The sequence below is a fragment of the Cucurbita pepo genome, chromosome LG06 (genome assembly GCF_002806865.2).
Source record: "Cucurbita pepo subsp. pepo cultivar mu-cu-16 chromosome LG06, ASM280686v2, whole genome shotgun sequence".
Lineage (NCBI taxonomy): Eukaryota > Viridiplantae > Streptophyta > Magnoliopsida > Cucurbitales > Cucurbitaceae > Cucurbita > Cucurbita pepo.
In genome coordinates this window covers 3,811,501-3,832,312 of record NC_036643.1, presented here as the reverse complement: position 1 = coordinate 3,832,312, position 20,812 = coordinate 3,811,501, and the positions used below count along the sequence as shown (strand labels likewise).

General features: G+C 37.1%; 3 protein-coding genes across 3 annotated transcripts; 2 read left to right on the top strand and 1 right to left on the bottom strand.

The window, feature by feature from the left end:
• The first annotated feature begins 1,491 nt into the window (after positions 1–1,491).
• On the top strand, positions 1,492–8,567 carry LOC111796560 (aldehyde dehydrogenase family 3 member H1-like). Its single transcript, XM_023679233.1, has 10 exons — positions 1,492–1,762; positions 4,091–4,159; positions 4,253–4,349; positions 4,424–4,630; positions 5,493–5,608; positions 5,729–5,833; positions 5,920–6,092; positions 6,183–6,273; positions 7,259–7,408; positions 8,166–8,567. Exons 1-10 carry the CDS (start codon positions 1,550–1,552, stop codon positions 8,394–8,396), a joined length of 1,452 nt encoding a protein of 483 aa, XP_023535001.1. The 5' UTR covers positions 1,492–1,549; the 3' UTR covers positions 8,397–8,567.
• Positions 8,568–10,008: 1,441 nt separating this feature from the next.
• LOC111797007 (aldehyde dehydrogenase family 3 member H1-like) lies at positions 10,009–16,729 on the top strand. Its single transcript, XM_023679851.1, has 10 exons — positions 10,009–10,461; positions 12,068–12,136; positions 12,220–12,316; positions 12,550–12,756; positions 12,879–12,994; positions 13,088–13,192; positions 13,278–13,450; positions 13,548–13,638; positions 15,842–15,991; positions 16,344–16,729. The coding sequence occupies exons 1-10, from the start codon at positions 10,249–10,251 to the stop codon at positions 16,575–16,577; spliced, it is 1,455 nt and encodes a 484-aa protein (XP_023535619.1). The 5' UTR covers positions 10,009–10,248; the 3' UTR covers positions 16,578–16,729.
• A 905-nt stretch (positions 16,730–17,634) lies between these two features.
• LOC111797010 (dnaJ homolog subfamily B member 13-like) lies at positions 17,635–20,355 on the bottom strand. Its single transcript, XM_023679852.1, has 3 exons — positions 20,145–20,355; positions 19,444–19,844; positions 17,635–18,483 (listed from the first exon to the last, which is right to left on the bottom strand). Exons 1-3 carry the CDS (start codon positions 20,301–20,303, stop codon positions 18,030–18,032), a joined length of 1,014 nt encoding a protein of 337 aa, XP_023535620.1. The 5' UTR covers positions 20,304–20,355; the 3' UTR covers positions 17,635–18,029.
• Between the last annotated feature and the right edge of the window lie 457 nt (positions 20,356–20,812).

Below are 20,812 nucleotides of genomic sequence, written 5' to 3'. Positions count from 1 at the left end.
TATCCCGAAGTTTATGATATATTAGATACAAGGTAAATAAAAATATTAAATCGTTTTTTTTTTTTTAAAGATTAAAGATCAAATAAATACAAATTTTAAGATTAGTTCTAATTAATTTAACCTCCCAAATTATAATTTTATCGAGAATGAAATTAAACAAAATATTCCGGAAGTTCTTGGTCCCGATAACCCCTAACTTATTACCTATTTCTCTAGATTTATAAGATATTCTACACATAAATTTTCGACCCAAACTTTTCCATTTAAGTCGTTTTTTTTTTTCTTTATATTTATTCAGAGGTAGCTGCTTTAACTTTATTACTCGAAATTTCGAAACATTCAATTAATTCCGATTAAAAAAAAGCTAAAAATTACTTATTTAAGAAGAGAAAAAATAAATAAATGATGAAAATTTCAAAAGTCGAAAAATAAATAAATGATGGGAAGTGTTAAGTCATAAATTTAGTAGATGAGACGTGAAAATGAATGAGGTAGACCATGAGGTACAGATAAATCGTTTTCATATGTATATTAATAGTAAAAAGAAATATATTTTTCAACGTTAAAGTATTAATGTAATTTTAAAATTTTAAAAATATTTTTGAAATGTGATGCTAATAATTTTTAAGTTTTAAGTTAAATTAATAAAAATACCTATAAACTTTGTATTTTATATCTAGTTTTAAATGAAAATCGTTAATATTTTATTTAAAAAATATAGTTGAAATTTAAAAGTTTCCATTAATACCCTTCAACTATATTTAAAAAAAAAAAAAAAATTATTATTAGTATTATGTTTATAAAAATATCATTAATATCTTCTACATTTATAAAAATCAAATTTAAATTTTATTTTTGAAATTTTTTTAAAGGTTTCTTCTAAGTTTTTATTTTATTTTATTTAAATGGAGAGTATTAACGAATTTTTTTTAAAACTTAAATATATTTTTAAACATTTTTTAAGGTTAGCTTTGGGCTCTCCAAAAGACCTCATACCAATGGTGATGTATTTTTTACTTATAAACATATGACCATTCCCTAAATTAGTCAATGTGGGACTCACTCTCAACAACGAATACGTTTAATACAAAATATTAACTAGGAATATTTTTTAAGTAAAGGTATTTTTGAGATTTTTTTTTTATAGTAAGAATGTATTTTAAATTTTAAAAAAAGTTAAAGCAGTATACTAATAATAAAGGTGTTATTAATTTTGTTTAGAATTTAAAAATAATTAAACATGTTTAAATCAATTTAATTTCGGGGTAATTTAGCCCATAAATTAATATTGTCATTGATGTTAATTTAATCGATAATAACTCTCAAATTCGAAAATTATTTCAAATATAAAAAAAAAAAAAAAAAAAAAAAAAAAACTAAAAATGGGAGATTAAAAAAATAATAATTAATAATAATAATAAAAATGGAAAAAATTTAGTCATAAGTTGGGAACTTCGGCTTTGGTCCTTTATAACACCTCTTTGGGTGGATTACAGCCACCGGAAAAACTGCTTTATTTCTGAGCCTCTGTCGCTCAACGGTTCTGGCGATGGTGGAGAGAGCGGTGTTCGACGGAGAAGCGGCGGAGAGAGTGGTGGCGGAGCTGAGGGAGAGCTATAATTCCGGGAAGACGCGAAGCTACGAATGGAGAGTGAATCAATTGAAGAATCTGTTGAAATTGATTGAAGAAAACGAGGAAGAGATGGTCGATAAGATCCATTCGGATCTTCATAAACCCGAACCCGAAACCTTCACCCATGAGGTTCGTCACTTTATTCTCACTAATTTAATTAATAGTCTTCAATACTTTCGATTAACATTTAATTTTATATTTAATGCGTAAATAAATAAGTTTCATTGTTGAATGATGAAAGTCCTGCTAATTTAGAAAATCATCTTGAGTTTATAAGTGAGAAATACAATCTCCATTGGAGTGACCGCAAAGCAGTTTATGCTCAAAGTAGACAATATTGTGGTGTTCGCCCACTTCCAAATTTATCTCCAAAAATATTTAATATTTTGTAAAATTAAAATTAATTTTTTTAATGAAAAAATAAAATTAATAATTTCTAAATTTATGGAATACAAATTAAAAAATTAATGCTAGTGCTAAAGGGATGAAAATTGTAATTTTTTTTTTTATAAATTAAATTATAATATATATAAAAAAAAATGCAATAAACTATGGATTAATTTCAATCCGACCCTAAATTTTTTAAATGTTTTCATTTTAACCCTTGAAATTTAAGGGTTGATTTGAAATATAGTTCAAATTTGAAGGGTTAAAATGAAATTTAGAAAAGTTGGGGAGTATAATTGAAATAAATCCGTTATTTTCGATAATTTAACGGCAAAATAATATACAACAATGAATAAAATAAGAAATGAAAGGAATTATACGAAGCGGGAAAGCGCGGGAGGAACGTACAACCCAGCGGCAAGTCGGAGGATAACACCGAAAGCTTCACGCGCTTTCTTGGTGCCATCGGAAATGGAGAATGATCGACGAGTTGTGTGCCGAATGGCGGAGATTTGCAGCACATGAGAAGACGATCCCTCTTATCTTAATGATTCTCATGCTCCCTGTAATCGTTACGATATTTCGTCACCGAAGGATCACTCGAATCCATTTTTTTTTTCTCTCTCTCTTTATGCTGATACTCGTCGGCGGCGATGTTGGAGATGGAGATGTTCGAGGTGGCGGCGGCGATGGAGTTGGTGAAGAAGCTGAGAGGAAGTTTTACCACCGGCAGGACTCGGAGCTATGAGTGGAGAGTGCCGCAAGCTAGAGAGCTTCTTGAAGCTCAGCGTCGAGCATGAGGAATCGCTCTGACCTCTCCAAGCCTGTGATGGAATCCATTGTTCATGAGGTCTTCGTTTTTAAACTCAACTCCCTCACTGTTCTGATGCTCTGTGTCGGTTCTCCTGCTTGATCTGTTCTTCTGTTCGTTTTGTTATCGTTTTTTTTAGGCGCATGCTCGTCGTCGTTAATGATTTACGTGCTCAAAGTCTCGTCAGATTCGTAAATCTCGTGTTCTATGTTGTTCATGAATGTTCTGTTCAGTTCATTTCAATGGTACTTTCTGGTCGTTGAATTAACGAACGGCACCTGTTTGTCGAAATGTCCAGTCCTTCAAATTCCTTTTGTCCTTCTCCTCTTACTCTTACTAGCGCCAACAATGGAAGATATTCATCAATGCTTAGTTTTTGCTTCAACAACATTTCAAAGTTAGAGTTTCTCATTTATAAGGCTCGATGTCCTGTCTTGTTATTTGTTCAGTAGAACTTTCTCTCTATGTAATACCACATTTCTTCCTGCCTTTCTGCTTGTCTTCTCTAGTTCCCTTTCGCTCCTTCCCCATAATGTACTCGTGAGATCCCACGTTAGTTGGGGAGAAGAACGAAGCATTATTTACAAGGGTATGAAACCTCTTCCTAGCATACAACGTTTTAAATTTTTTTGAGGGAAAGCCTAAAAAAGAAAGTCCAAAAAGGACAATATCTACTAGCGGTGAGCTTGGGCTGTTACAAATGGTATCAGAGCCAGACACCAAGTGATGTGCCAGTGAGGAGGCTAGGGGGTAGACATTAGGCGGTGTGCTAACAAGGACGCTGGGCCTCGAAGAGGATGAATTGGGGGATCCCACATCGATTGGAGAAGGGAACGAGTGCTGGCGAGGATGCTGTATCCCAAAGGGGGTGGATTGTGAGATTCCACATCGGTTGGGGAGGAGAACGAACCATTCTTTACAAGGGTGTTAAAGACCTTGAGGGGTTGAGGGGTTTCCCGAGGACACTATTTGCTAACGGTGGATTTGAGCCGTTACAGTACTAGTACTCGAAAATCGTTGAACAAACGAAATGGAAGAGAGAAATCTTTTTTGTTTGACTTCTTATTATGCTTAACTAGGAGGGTTGTGTTGTATATTAGAAGATAGTTTCCACAAGAGATTAGTTTGGGAAGTTTATTTCCATGTCAATGTTTAATGATGTTCTGTTCTTATATAAAATTTAATGATTATCATGCATCTTGCATCTTCTAATTAACACTGTCACTTCTGATTAAACTGATGTGTGGCTTGTTATGCAGGTAGGTCTGTTAAAAAATTCGTGTCAATTGGCACTTAAAGAACTTAGGCATTGGATGGCACCAGAAAAGGTATTTGGTATTACAAACGTCCTGTTGATGGAACTGATATGTTCTTCATTTCTATTCCCTGAATGTGGATTACATTATGCTCGAGTTTGGCAGGTTAAAACTTCCATTACCATATTTCCTTCGTCTGCTGCAATTGTACCAGAACCTTTGGGTGTTGTCCTGATTATTTCAGCCTGGAATTATCCATACTGTACGTCAGTGTCAATTTGTGTTCTTGTTCATTCGCAGCCTTAAAATTGTCTAACAATCATTACTGTTACCCAGTGGTATCTCTTGATCCAGTTGTTGGAGCAATAGCAGCTGGTAATGCTGTGGTTCTAAAGCCATCGGAAATTTCCCCATCGACATCATCTTTAATGGCTAAACTTTTAGGGAAGTATTTGGATACTTCTGCTGTAAGAGTTGTTGAGGGTGCTGTTCCCGAAACTTCTGCTTTGCTTGAGCAAAAGTGGGACAAAATATTTTACACAGGTTTGTTCCCTTTACTTGAAAATAAAAGGGCAAGTTTGATCATATTATCTGCAGTTTATTTTATTGTACCTGTGTTTTGATTTCATCTCATATGTGATTATCCATATTGAACAAGGACTGTATGCTGAATTCAATGAAAGGTCAATAAGCCTTTAATTTGAGACTTGAGTAACTGCAACCGCAGGATTGAGTGACTTTTATAGTAAGATGAAGAAAGATAACGGTCCAAGTCCACCGCTAATAGATATTGTTGTCTTTTCCCTCAAAGTTTTTAAAACTCTTCTGTTAGGGAGAGGTTTCGATGTCCTTATAAAGGGTGTTTCGTTCTCCTCCCTAACCGATGTGAGATCTCACAATCCACCCCCTTCGGAATCCAGCATCCTCACTGGCACTCGTTCTCTTCTCCAATCAATGTGGGACCCTCCAATCTACCCTTTTTGGGGCCTAGTGTCCTTGCTAGCACACCGCCTCGTGTCCACCCCCTTTGGGCTCAGACTCCTCGTTGACACATCGCCTGGTGTCTAGCTCTGATACTATTTGTAACGACCGAAGTCCACCGCTAGTAGATATTATTCTCTTTATTCTCTTTGGGTATTCCCTTTCGAGCTTTCCCTCAAGATTTTTAAAACGTGTCTGCTAGGGAGATATTTCGACACCCTTATAAATGGTGTTTTATTCTCCTCCCCAATGAACGTGGGATCCCAATTTTATTTAGGAAATTGCATGTATGGATCAGAAGTACTAAATTTTTCAGTGCGAAAAAAAAAACAAAGCAAATACCGGATGGTGTCTGGTGGCTTTTCTCCCATTTTCTTTTGCTCAATAAAGCTCTATCTTAAACTAGTGGCTCCTTAACTTGCAGGCAATGGAAGAGTAGGGCGAATAGTGATGGCAGCTGCTGCCAAGCACCTTACGCCAGTTGTACTAGAGCTTGGAGGAAAATCTCCAGTAGTAGTTGATTCAGAAATCAATTTACAAGTATTCCCCCTCCTCCTCATAGCATCATTGTGTATCCATTCGTGTTCAATTAGCTACTAATGCGACCATGTCTTAGTTGCTAGAATCTTATACAAATTCAAATATATCTGTTTGTCAAAGGTTGCGAGTAGGCGGATTATTTCTGGTAAGTGGGGTTGCAACAATGGACAAGCATGCGTTGCTCCTGATTATGTTATAACTACCAAAGAATTTGCTCCGAAGTTGGTAAGTTCCCTTAAACAAACAAGTTTGGTTCGTTGCACATGTTCAATTTGGTTTGGTTATCTTCAAATTCATGTTCATATCTCTAGGTGGAGTCCCTGAAACAAGAACTGGAGAGATTTTATGGAAAGAATCCATTGGAATCTAAAGATTTATCTCGCATTGTGAATGCTTACCACTTTGATCGCTTGATTAAACTCTTAGAGGAGGATAAAATTTCTGGCAAGATTGTGCATGGTGGTGAAAAGGACAAATCCAAATTGTATGTTAAAGTGTATCACTAGTCTGTAATATTGTTCGTTCATTAGTTAAATATTGACTGCTAATGAGCGGTACCTTTTCTATGATACAGGCAGATTGCTCCCACCCTCTTATTGGATGTTCCTCGAGACTCTCTGATTATGACGGAGGAGATATTTGGTCCCTTACTTCCCATTCTCACGGTAAATTTGATATTCTTAATTTTAATGGTAATTTGTAGGCTCTAACCGTTTAATTAACTACCCACCGCTAGCAGATACTATCCTCTTTGGGTTTTACCTTTCGGGGTTCCCCTCAAGGTTTTTAAAAATGTGTATGCTAGGGAGAGGTTTCCACACATCCTTATAAAGAATGCTCCGTTCTCCTCCCCAACCGATGTGGGATCTCACAATCCACCCTCCTTCGGGACCTAGCGTCTTTGTTGGCACTTGTTCCCTTCTCCAATCGATGTAGGACCCCTAATCCATCCCCCCTTCGGGGTCCAGCGTTCTCGCTGACACTGGTTCCCTTTCCAATCGAAGTGGGACCCCCCATTCCACCCCCTTTGGGGCCAGCGTCCTTGCTAGCACACCGCCTCATTTCCACCCCCCTTCAGGGCTCAACCTCCTCGCCGGCACATCACCTGATGTCTGGCTCTGATACCATTTGTAACAGTCTAAACACACCGCTAGCAGATATTGTCTTCTTTGTACTTTTTCTTTTGGTGTTTTTCTCAAAGTTTTTAAAAATGCGTATGCTAAGGAGAGGTTTCTACACCCTTATAAAGAATGTTTCGTTCTCCTCTCCAACCGATATGAGATCTCACATCTATTCTTCATTTTATATTTTTATTTTGATTAGGTAAAATAAGGAAAAGACAACAAATAGATTCGATGTTAATGTCGTAAAGCTATTTCGCATATGACCAAATTCTTTGATTTTATTCACCCCTCTCAAGTGTAAAATCTGTTCTTCAACAAAAAGAACAGTAATTTATTTTCATTGAACTCAGGGAATTTATTGCCTTAACTACCACTTCTGACATCAATAACAGTTCGAAAGAAGAAGAATTAATTATGTATATGCATATAGGCAAAAGGTTGAATGTAGGCATATGGGAATTGCTCTTTCTTGTATGGATAATGAAGAACACAATCTTTTTCTTGCCTTAATTTTGGGCTGGAGCAGGTCGACAAAGTGGAGGACAGCTTTGAAGTAGTCAACTCGGGCGCGAAGCCACTTGCAGCATATTTATTTACCAACAATAAGAAGCTCAAGGAACGGTTCGTGGCTTGTATCTCTGCAGGGGCCATAGGCATCAATGATACCGCCTTACAGGTAAGAATTCTTCCTTTTGCATACTGGCATAGACCTGAAGGGCAGTATCCCATTTAGACTTGATATCCTGCATTTGAAAATACAAACAAAATTATTAGAACTGTCTCGAGTTTCCTTCTTATCAAGGCGACAATTTCAAAGTTTTTCGAGGTTTTAAAATGCGTCTGTTAGGGAGAGGTTTCCACACTTTTATAAAGATGTTTCATTCCCCTCTCTAAACGAGGTGGAATGTAATGACCCAAGCTCACCGCTAGCAGATATTGTCCTCTTTAGGCTTTCCCTTTCGAACTTTCCCTCGAGGTTTTTAAAATGTCTATACTATAGAGAGGGTCTAGCCTACTCTGGCCAATGCCTCACATCGTCCGGTGACTGGCTTTGATACCATTTGTAATAGCCCATGTCCACCGTAAGCAAATATTGTCAACTTTGGCCCGTTACGTATCGCCGTCGGCCTCACAATTTTTTAAAACGCGTCTACTAGAGAGAGAGTTCCACGATGTTCCTAAAACCCTATAGTAGCAAGTTGGCTGGTACAAAAAACATTTTTTTAAGTGATTTGCAACGTTTATCAACTTGGAAGTTGTGGGTTCTTATTTTAGGAATTTCTTTTTATGATTACTTAGTCGTAGCTTAAAACCAAAGATTTGACGAAAAATCATCTCAGATCAGACTCGAACCACATAACAATATATGTCTTAACCAATCTAGAAACATAGAACATTGAAGAGATTGAAATTTTATTTCATCATACATGCAGCTGTCGGTTAACACGCTACCATTCGGAGGAGTTGGGGAGAGCGGAATGGGAGCTTACCATGGGAAGTTCTCATTTGATGCATTTAGCCATAAAAAGGCTGTTCTTTATCGAATTTTCGCAGGCGACGTGCCGATGAGATACCCGCCTTACTCAAAGGAAAAGTTACGATTTCTGAAAGCTCTTCTCGGAGGTAGCCTATTGGAACTCATTCGTGCTCTTCTTGGTTGGTAGTAGTAAGCATCTCCTTTCACCCTTCTTTATTTATATCTTCTTCACTTGTGCTGTTCTTCTTTATCTGTCTTATTTACAGAATCAGTAGTGTTTGAGTTGGAGTTGTATAAGTCGTAAAAGAATTTAGAAGTATATATGTTCAATAAACAATCCTATAATTTGATTCTCATAGAAATTATTTTCAAGAAAAAAAAATGGTATTATTTTTTCATAGGAAGAATTAGACTAAAAAATAGTTTTAAAAATATTAATTTTGTTTTTTTTTTTTTTATAGAATTTTTAATTAAATGATGTATACCTAATTATTAATTTTAAATTTTATCTCACCATTTTCATTCAAAAATTTAAATAATCTCTGGTTATTAATTTTAAAATAATTATAAAAGGTTAATGATAATATAATAAAGAATATGAATATTTTTAAAATAAATAATAAAATTTAAGAATATAATCAAACGAACAATTTTCAATCAGGACGACATTATGTCCTTATCTCGGTTATAATAACAAATGCTATATTAGTTTTTTTTCCTTAAAAAAGTGGTTTACTAAATTCATAATATTAATATTTTGTTGCATTTTCAAATTCATAATCAAACAAAATAATTAAATTTTGATTTCAAATTTGAAGTTTTTAAATGGGAACTACACGTTTTTCAAATTTAGTGAAAATAATTTTTTTTACTAAATTCTTTGTTTTTTTTAACAAATTAAGAATAAATTGGTAAAGAATAAAATTTAGAAATTAAAATGTTGTTGTTGGTGAAATTTCAATTTTTAACTAAATGATGAACATCTGCACGAAAGCGACACGGGTTTGATTCGTCATAAGGGTCCCATATTATAATAAGTACAAGTTTGTGGTTAGGTAGGAATATTTTGGCTTTTTCGTGACGACTTAATTATTCAACTTGGGCCCGTGTCTTGAAGTGTTATTGGATCGAACTATAAACCTAGAAACATACTTAAAGCTCTTCTAACTCTCGAAAACACTACGGCTTAATTCTCTAAAATCAAACTATTTCTTCTCTCTCAATTCCATTCCAATCCCACTTTCATTCAGAATGATCGAGAATTTTTTGGGTATGGCTTGCTCTTTGGATATTCTTTATATGCGGGATCGACGTCAACGTTGGAATTACGTGCTTGTTGATTGTGATTTTTTATAATATTATAGAGACATCTAAAGATTACACGTTTTTTTTATTGTCTATTATTTTATATCGGATGAGATTGTGAGATCCCACCGTGGATGGAAGGCGAACAAACATTCATTCTAAGAATGTAAAAACCTTTCCCTAAAAGACATGTTTTAAAATTTGTAAAGCTAAAAATTATACGTAACCGAACAAAGTGAACAATATCTACCCATGAGCTTGAATTGTTACAAATTGGACCTTAAAGGAATAGTGGACTAGAGAACAAAACATTCTTATAAAGGTACAGAAACCTTCTAGAGGTGTTTTAAAATTGTGAGACCCTATCTCTCATCGTCAGCTACAGAGTTGACTTAGCATTTGTCATCATAGTGCTTCGCCCGTATATGTCGTATACTATCTTTGAAGGTATTTAGAATCCGATCAGGAAAAGGAAAATCGGAAGACGACCCACCTAGGTGCGTGGAGCACAGGCGCTTTCTTCGTGGCAGGTAAAATGGAGGATGATCGATGAGCTGTGGCGCTGTGAGAAAGGCGACACCTCCATCTTAGCGTTTCGCCTGCTCCCTGACATCACTCCGGCAACTCCCTCACTCGAAGGATCACTCGAAGGTCGAATCAACTCCTACAAGATCTCTCTCTCTCTCTCTCTCTCTGTATATACGGATTGTTGTCGGCGGCGGAGGTGATTCGCGATGTCGGAAGCGAAGGTGTTCGATGCGACGGCGGCGACGGAGTTGGTGAAGGAGCTGAGAGGCACTTTTGCCTCCGGCAGGACGCGGAGCTATGAGTGGAGAGTATCGCAGCTTGAGAGCATCTTGAAGCTTAGCGCTGACCATGAGGAAGAGATCAGCGATGCGATTCATTCAGACCTCTCCAAGCCTGCGTTGGAATCCATCATTCATGAGGTCTTCGTTCTTAAACTTAATTTCTTCACTGTTTTGATGCTCGTTTGACCTATTCTTGTATTCGATTTTGATCGTTTTTTTTAAGCATTTGCTCGTTATTGATAATGATTTTGTTGATCTGAGTCTCGTCAGATTCATGATATCCGTGTTCATAAATGTGCTGTTCTGTTATCACTGTTTCTTGTGGTTGAATTAACGAACGGCACCTGTTTGTTGAAATGTCCAATCCTTCAAATTCGTTTTGCGCGGGACCGTGTGATCATTGAAGTAACTTATCGGCGCCATTAATGGAAGATATCCATTAATGCTTAGTCTTTGCTTCAACTATATTTCGAAGTCAGAGTTCCTCATTTATTAGGCTTGATGTCCCACTTTGTTAGCTGTCAAGTTGAAGTATCTCCATATTTAATTTTTCTATTGCTCCCCTTTTGCTTGTCTTCTCTAAAATAGTCCTTTTTAGCCGTTTGGACATGAGAGTTGTTCTCATTTGGCAAACAGCTTCATCTTGAAATCTTGGTTCTGTATCAATTAGAAGCAGTGGGGGATAGTTAGTAGATGACAGTGGTTTTATGGATAAGAATTGTCGACTTATTATGTAAAAGTAGGAGGGTTGTTGTAACAGCTCAAGCTCACCGCTAGTAGATTTGTCCACATCTTTATGAGAAATGTTTCGTTCCCCTCTCTAACTGATGTGAGATCTCACAATCCACTCCCTTGAGGCTCAGTATCCTCGCTAGTACACTGCTCGATGTCTCGCTTTGGTACCATTTGTTACAGCCCAAGCCTACCACTGGCAGATATTATCCACACCCTTATAAGAAATGCTCCGTTCCCCTCTTCAACTGATATGAGATCTCACAATCCACCCCTTGGAGGTCCAGTGTTCTCGCTAACACACCACTCGGTGTCTGGCTCTGGTACTATTTGTAACAGCTCAAGCCCACCACTAACAGATATTGTCCACACCCTTATAAGAAATGTTTCGTTCCTCTCTCCAACCGATATGGGTTCCCACAATCCATCCCCTTGGGGGCCAACGTCCTCGCTAGCACACTGCCCGTTGTCTAGCTCTGGTACCATTTGTAACAACCCAAACCCATCACTAGCAGATATTGTCCGCTTTTGCTCGTTACATATCGCTGTCAGCCTCACGATTTTAAAACGCGTTTACTAGGGAAAGGTTTCCACACCCTTATAAAAAATGTTTCGTTCCCCTCTCCAACCGATGTGGGGTCTCACATGCGAACAAAGTTTCCACTAGAGATTTGTTTCGGAAGTGTATTTCTACGTTAATGTTTAATAATCATCAGTTCTTATGTTATAGATTAATGATCATCATGCATCATGCATCTTCTAAATTAACACGGTCACTTCTGGTCGAGTTGTTTGGGTTCTCTGCACAAATTCAAGCATTCTGTACAGTTTCTTTTTGAAGTATTGTCATTTTGGTCATGATGGGTCAGTGCCCTGATACTCATCAGTTAAAGCTAAGATCCTGCAGTTCTTTGAGTTAATTATTTCATGAAGTCTCTCTTTCAGCTACATTTTTTCTCAGATCAGTTGAAGTTTTCTTCCCCTTTAAACCGATGCGTTACTTGTTATGCAGATAGGCATGGTAAAGAATTCGTGTAAATTGGCTCTTAAAGAACTTAGGCGTTGGATGACACCAGAGAAGGTATTTGGCATTACAAACTTCCTGTGAATGGGCATATTTTGTGTATAACTTTCTTGCAATAACATCATGCTCTATTATCAAAGGTTCAAACTACAATTACCACTTTTCCTTCGTCTGCTGAAATTGTACCAGAACCTTTGGGTGTTGTGCTGAACATTTCTCCTTGGAATTATCCATTCTGTACGTTAGCTTCAATTCGTCTTTTTGTCGTATCTTATTGAAAGTCTGCAGCCTTCAAACGGTTGGGAGGAGAACGAAATATTCTTTATAGGGGTGTGGAAACCTCTCTCTAGCCGACGCGTTTTAAAAACCTTGAGGTGAAACCTGAAAGGGAGTCCAAAGCGGACAATATCTGCTAGCGGTGAGCTTAATTGATATTAAAGACATTAACCGTTGTTGTCCACATTTCCCAGTTCTATCTCTTGATCCAGTTGTTGGAGCAATAGCAGCTGGTAATGCTGTGGTTCTAAAGCCATCAGAAATTTCCCCAACAACATCATCTTTAATAGCTAAACTTTTAGGGAAGTATTTGGATACTTCTGCCGTAAAGGTTGTCGAGGGTGCTGTTCCCGAAACTAATGCTTTGCTTGAGCAAAAGTGGGACAAGATATTTTACACAGGTCTGTGCCATTAAGCTTGAACTAGTGGGGTGCTGTGTCTGGTGCTGTGCCTGGTGGCTTTTATCCCATTTCCTTTTGCTCAAATCAGCTCTTTCTTAAACTAGTGGCTTCTTAATTTGCAGGCAATGGGAGAGTGGGGCGTATAGTGATGGCAGCTGCTGCCAAGCACCTTACGCCAGTTGTTTTAGAGCTTGGAGGAAAATCTCCAGTAGTAGTGGACTCAAAAATCAATTTACAAGTACTTATTTCTATTCGAGTTCAGTTAGCTACTAATGCTATCATCCTAATGGTTAGCATCTGATACAAATTCAAATATTTCTGTTTGTCGAAGGTTGCGTGCCGGCGGATTATTGCTGGTAAGTGGGGTGGTAACAATGGACAAGCATGCGTTTCTCCTGATTATATCATAACTACGAAAGAAGTTGCTCCAAAATTGGTAAGTTCCTTCACTTACACAAATAAATTTTGTACGTTGCACTTACTCAATTTGGTTATCTTCAAATTCATGTTCATATCTCTAGGTGGAGTCCCTAAAACAAGAACTGGAGAGATTTTATGGAAAGAATCCATTGGAATCTAAAGATTTATCTCGCATTGTGAATGCTAACCACTTTGATCGCTTGACAAAGCTCTTGGATGATGATAAAGTTTCTGGCAAGATTGTGCTTGGAGGTGAAAAGGACAAATCCAAATTGTATGTTGAATTTACATCACTGGCCTGCTCTTTTGTCCATTAATCAGCTAAATATTGACTGCTAAGGATGCCCTTTTTGTCCTGTTTCATGATGCAGGCAGATTGCTCCCACCCTCTTACTGGATGTCCCTAGAGACTCTCTGATTATGACGGAGGAGATATTTGGTCCCTTACTTCCCATTATCACGGTAAGGGTTCTTTTCTCTTTTAATATTTTTGTTTTATCAGGTAAAATAAGGAAAAGATAACAAAGAGATTCGATGTTTATGCCGTGAACGTTTTTGCTCGGAGCAAAATTGATCGAATCTACTAACCTCTCTCCACAATGGACCTTTTTTCATCGAGCAAGGAATTCTGCTTCTTGTTAGGAACCATGACTCTCCACAATGGTATGATATTGTCAAGCTCTCATGGCTTGGCTTTTGGTTTCCTCAAAAGGCCTCATACCAATGGAGATGTATTCCTTACTTATAAACCCATGATCAACCCCTTAATTAACCAATGTGGGACTCCTCTCCCAACAATCCTCCCCTTGGACAAAGTACACCCTAGAGCCTCCCCAAAGGCCTATGGAGCCCTTATATAGCCTCCCTTTAATCGAGGCTAGACTCCTTTGGAGCCTTCGAACAAAGTACACCCTTTGTTCGACACTTTAGTCACTTTTGACTACACCTTTGAGTCTCACTACTTCTTTGTTCGACATTTGAGGATTCTATTGATATGGCTAACTTAAGGACATGGCTCTGATACCATGTTAGGAACCACAACTCTCCACAATGGTATGATATTGTCCACTTTGAGTATAAGCTCTCATGGCTTTGCTTTTGGTTTTCTCAAAAGCCTCGTACCAATGGAGTTGTATTCCTTACTTATAAACCTATGATCAACCCCTTAATTAACTGATGTGGGACTTCTCTCCCAACAATCTTCCCCTCGAACAAAGTCTCCCAACAATCTTCCCCTCGAACAAAGTACACCATAGAGCCTCCCCAAAGGCCTATGGAGCCCTTATATAGCCTCCCTTTAATCGAGGCTAGACTCCTTTGGAGCCTTCGAACAAAGTACACCCTTTGTTCGACACTTTAGTCACTTTTGACTACACCTTTGAGTCTCACTACTTCTTTGTTCGACATTTGAGGATTCTATTGATATGGCTAACTTAAGGACATGGCTCTGATACCATGTTAGGAACCACAACTCTCCACAATGGTATGATATTGTCCACTTTGAGTATAAGCTCTCATGGCTTTGCTTTTGGTTTTCTCAAAAGCCTCGTACCAATGGAGTTGTATTCCTTACTTATAAACCTATGATCAACCCCTTAATTAACTGATGTGGGACTTCTCTCCCAACAATCTTCCCCTCGAACAAAGTCTCCCAACAATCTTCCCCTCGAACAAAGTACACCATAGAGCCTCCCCAAAGGCCTATGGAGCCCTTATATAGCCTCCCTTTAATCGAGGCTAGACTCCTTTGGAGCCTTCGAACAAAGTACACCCTTTGTTCGACACTTTAGTCACTTTTGACTACACCTTTGAGTCTCACTACTTCTTTGTTCGACATTTGAGGATTCTATTGATATGGCTAACTTAAGGACATGGCTCTGATACCATGTTAGGAACCACAACTCTCCACAATGGTATGATATTGTCCACTTTGAGTATAAGCTCTCATGGCTTTGCTTTTGGTTTTCTCAAAAGCCTCGTACCAATGGAGTTGTATTCCTTACTTATAAACCTATGATCAACCCCTTAATTAACTGATGTGGGACTTCTCTCCCAACAATCTTCCCCTCGAACAAAGTCTCCCAACAATCTTCCCCTCGAACAAAGTACACCATAGAGCCTCCCCAAAGGCCTATGGAGCCCTTATATAGCCTCCCTTTAATCGAGGCTAGACTCCTTTGGAGCCTTCGAACAAAGTACACCCTTTGTTCGACACTTTAGTCACTTTTGACTACACCTTTGAGTCTCACTACTTCTTTGTTCGACATTTGAGGATTCTATTGATATGGCTAAGTTAAGGACATGACTCTGATACCATGTTAGGAACCACGATTCTTCACAATGGTATGATATTGTTCTTTTTGAGCATAAACTCTCATGATTTTGCTTGGAGATGTATTCCTTACTTAGAAACACATGATCAACCCCTTAATTAGCCGATGTGGAACTCCTCTCCTAACAATCTTCGTTATATAGTAATACACAAAAAGAAATTCTTTGACTATAGGCATATGATGGACTGAAACTGCTAATACTTGGAAGTTGCACTTTTTTTGTGTGGGGAACTATAATGGATGATGAATAATACAATCTTCTTCTTCTTCTTCGTCTTCATCCCTCTTTTTTTCCTTCTTTTTTTCCCTTTCTTTTGGCTGGACTGGAGCAGGTAGACAAACTGGAGGACTGCTTTGACATAGTGAATTCGGGCACAAAGCCACTGGCAGCATATTTATTTACCAGCAATAAAAAGCTCAAGGAACAGTTCGTGGCTTGCATCTCTGCAGGGGCTGTGGTTATCAATGACACCACATTACATGTAAGAATTCTGGAATTGATATGATATGATGGAGTTTAATTACCCTATTAGAAATCATGGATCTCCACAATGATGACTACCATGAAAAACCGTTTCTCTTAGGTATTGGAGGTTTTAAGTTCTTGTCTAGGAATTTCCTTTTATGATCACTTTAGTTGTCACGGGCGACAATAAAATCTCGAGCGAGTATCCATTTAGCTTAAAAAACCGAAGATTCGACCTATATCAGTTAACCAAAAACCATATCGAATCGGTCTCCCACCCATGTTGCTTCGATATCAATATGTTACTCGATCGATATAGAGTTGGAAGCATTGAAGAGGCTGTAAGTTTTGTTTGATGATATGTGCAGCTGGCAGTTAGCACACTACCATTTGGAGGAGTTGGGGAGAGTGGAATGGGAGCTTACCATGGGAAGTTCTCATTTGATGCATTTAGCCATAAGAAGGCTGTTCTATATCGAAGTTTTGCAGGCGATGTGGCGATGAGATACCCGCCTTACACACCGGGAAAGCTAAGGTTTCTGAAAGCTCTTCTTGGAGGTGGCATATTGGGACTCATTCGTGCTATTCTTGGTTGGTCGTAAGCATCTTCTTTCACCCTTTATTTATGTCTTCTTAACTTGTGCTGCCTGCCTTGTGTCTCTTCATTTTCAAATTTGTGCCATATTTGCAGAATCATTTGTGTTTGGGCTGTAATTGTATGATAGGATAATTCGTAAGAGAATTTGGATGTATATTCAATAAGTATCGAGTTTTTTTCATTTTAAACCAAAATGAACACCAAGTAAGAATACCTGTTGTGTTTATGAAATTATTGATTTATAAGTGAGGACACTGAACCTTGAAGGGGGTGAACCTTGAAGGGGGTGGATTGTGAGATCCGATTGAACGTTGGGCTTGGATTGTGAGATCCCACAGAGGAGTACGAGTGCCAGTGAGGACGCTGGACCCGGAAGTATTGTGAGATCAACATTCCTTATAAGGGTCTATTAGACTGTTTTAAAAGCCTTGAGTGGAATCTAACCGATTTTAAAAGCCAGACCCTTGAGTGGAAGCCAACTACTATTTTAAAAGCCTTGAGTGGAAGCCAACTGTTTTAGAAGCCTTGAGTGGAAGCCAACGGTTTTAGAAGCCTTGAGTGGAAGCCAACGGTTTTAGAAGCCTTGAGTGGAAGCCTACGGTTTTAAAAGCCTTGAGTGGAAGCCAACGGTTTTAGAAGCCTTGAGTGGAAGCCAACGGTTTTAAAAGCCTTGAGTGAAAGCCCGGGACAATATTTGCTCTAGATTTTGACTTTATTTAATTTTATTTATTTATTATTATTAATTACTATAGATTAGTCCTATCCAAGGATTTGTATATAAATAATCTTACCATATATAGGAAATCAATGACGTTGAAGGAGTTAATAGCTTTTGTAGTTCAACAATTACCGAGGTTCAACAATTACAGGGTTGAATGATCGAACTATTGACCTTTTTTTCTACTTACCTATGTGAAGTTCTAAATATTACCTCTAATTTATATAATTGAGGTCTCAGGAATTCTTGCCCCATAAAAAAAAATAATAATAAAAAAAAATAAAAATAATCTACATCTTTATTATAATATTTTAAAAAAATTCATATAGATAATTCATAATTAAAGGTAAATACGTTGATAATTATATAGAAATACTAGAAACTCAACAAAAACACAAATAGTTAAGTAAGATCCATTCACAAAGTAGGAGTTAAATAAACACAATCCTATATGAAGTGCAAGAGAGAGAAGTAGTGATGGGGATTAGGAAGAAGAGTCCTACAAACCAACCGAAGGGAGAGTTAGGGTTCGGGCCTATGAGAATGAGCATTATAAACAAAAACCCTAGTTTTCTCACGTGCAAACAAAAATCAGAGATACCTAAATTATATAATTAGATCAGATAAACTGAAGAAACCAAAAAAACAATAGACTGATGAAACCAAAAAAACATAATTTACAAGCGGCAAAAAAAAAAAAAAAAAAAGTTATATAGTGATGTCCTAAATCCATTTTCCTTAATCCGGGTAGTCAGAAGCTTGTAAAATTTGAAAAAGATCCGATCGTTGTTGTTCGGTTAATTCGGTTGGAAACTCAACCAAAAACTTTACTTTCAAGCTGCCTCTCTTATCCTCGTGTTTATGTTTAGGCATACCTTGACCTTTAATGAGCTTCTCGTAACCAGGCCAAACGACATTGTTTGTCTCCAAACTCATTGTTTCTCCTCCCAATAGAGGCACTAAAATGGTACAACCAGTTAGTGCTTTTAGTAGAGGGATCGCCATGGTTATCTCCAAGTCGTCGCCTTCTCTTTTGAAGTATGCGTGTTGCTTCTCAGCTATCACGAACGACATGTCGCCTAGGTAACTGCCTGACCTCTTGTTCCCCGTTCCTTCAAATGTTATCTTCGTCCCCTTTCTCCACCCTGGCTTTACTTTTATCGTCAACGTTTCCTCTTCCTCAATTGGTTGCCTATCAACATATGTACCATCTTTAATTCATGAACCAACAATTTAAAAGATCTAAATCATAGCTAATTTAATACAGTTTAGTGGATAAAACATCAACTATCACCGCAAAAGACTGATAAATAAAGTACTAATTTAATACAATTTAGTGGATAAAACATCAACTATCACCCCAAAAGACCGTACTAATTTAATACAGTTTAGTGGATAAAACATCAACTATCACCCCAAAAGACCGTACTAATTTAATACAGTTTAGTGGATAAAACATCAACTATCACCCCAAAAGACCGTACTAATTTAATACAGTTTAGTGGATAAAACATCAACTATCACCCCAAAAGACCGTACTAATTTAATACAGTTTAGTGGATAAAACATCAACTATCACCCCAAAAGACCGTACTAATTTAATACAGTTTAGTGGATAAAACATCAACTATCACCCCAAAAGACCGTACTAATTTAATACAGTTTAGTGGATAAAACATCAACTATCACCCTAAAAGACGTACTAATTTAATACAGTTTAGTGGATAAAACATCAACTATCACCCTAAAAGACCTACTAATTTAATACAGTTTAGTGGATAAAACATCAACTATCACCCTAAAAGACCTACTAATTTAATACAGTTTAGTGGATAAAACATCCACTATCACCCCAAAAGACTGATAAAATACTAATTTAATACCGTTTAGTGGATAAAACATCAATTATCACCCAAAAAGACTCATAAAGTACAGTAAAAGAACAACGAACAACGATCCAAAAATTGATGCTTCAATCTCTCGCTCCCCTAATTATATATAGTTTCTATAATTTCAATGATTTAGTTTCAATAAATCATAAATTTAGTTATTATAATTTAATTATAATTTAAATATTTATTGAAAATATAAAAAATAAAATTAAATATCAGAAAGGGAAATGGCTATAGATTTTATAAAGAAGAGAACGAACCCTGTGATCGAGAGGATGTCTCTTGTAACCTTGATTTTCTTCAGGCACCCAAAGCAGAGCTCCTCCAGCGTGCATTCGAGCTGCTTCTCGATCGTCGCCGGCTTCAGCACGCCGGAGGAATTCGAGAACATGATCGGCATCGAATCGATGCTTCTCCGCCCGCTGCTCACTCGAGACGCCACCGGTCCAGAGCTCCTCCGGCTCATGCTCCGAAACTGAGACGTCGACGACGGATTTTGACCTCTCCGACTTGCATTTCGAGACAGATAAGAGAATCCGCTATCATAGCTTCGAGGTCTGAGACTCGTCGGATCATTCTCTCGCATACTCCGACCTCCATATCTAAAGCTCTGAACGCCTCTGATCGGCCTCGGTCCTTCCTTTTTAACTTCTTCATGATCCTGAAAACAACGATTATTATCGATTAAACGCCTAATTTCTTCAAATTAGGGCTTCTCCATCCTTCGATCTGGTTCGATCAAATCAGCCGCAGATCAAATCAACTCTCCAGAATTGGCGCAAAACGAAAACGAAAACGAAAACGAAAAACGAACGAGGATCGAATTAGTACAAACAATTCGAATTCAAGAGATCTCCTATGCACACTCTACGATTAAAAGAAACTTTCAAAGCCTGATTGAAACAGAAACGCAATCCGCAAAAATTAGAACGACCAGAGCAGGCACGTCAATTCAACGTACCTTAGAAGGTTGATTATCAACCGCGTCAGAGGTGGAATCAATAACATTGTTATCCTTTTTAGAATTCTTGACCTTGGAATGCCATTTTCTGAAGAATTCTTTGTAGGATTTGAAGAATTTTCGAAAGGAGATGCCAAGAACCTGTGGAAGATCCACCATGAATGAGAGAAAGACAGAGAATGGAAGAAAGAAAAGAGAAAGAAAATAGAATTTTTTTGACTTTGTCCACCAAAACAAAAATGAAAGGTTATTTTTAAAAGTATTATGGATTTTTTTATTAAAAAATAAGAGACTATTAATTAAAATAATTTATGAAAATGTTAGTTTTTTAGAATTTTTTTTAAATATTAAAAAAATATTATATGACATTAACATCCTTAATTTTTATTTTTATTTTTAGATGAAAATGGTTTATTTATACCTCATAAATTATCTCATTCTAAAAATTTAACAGTCTTTTTAGAATAGGGTACAAATAGTTATGCGAACCTAAAGTATTTTTTTTTTTTATATTTTTAGAAAAATTTAAATGAATTTTTTTATTAAAAAATTAGAGAGTATTAATTAAAATAATTTGTGAGAGTATTGTTCTAAATATTTTTATGTTAGTTTTTTACTAAATTTTTTTTCAAAATATTAAAAAAATACTATATGCTCGATAAATTTTG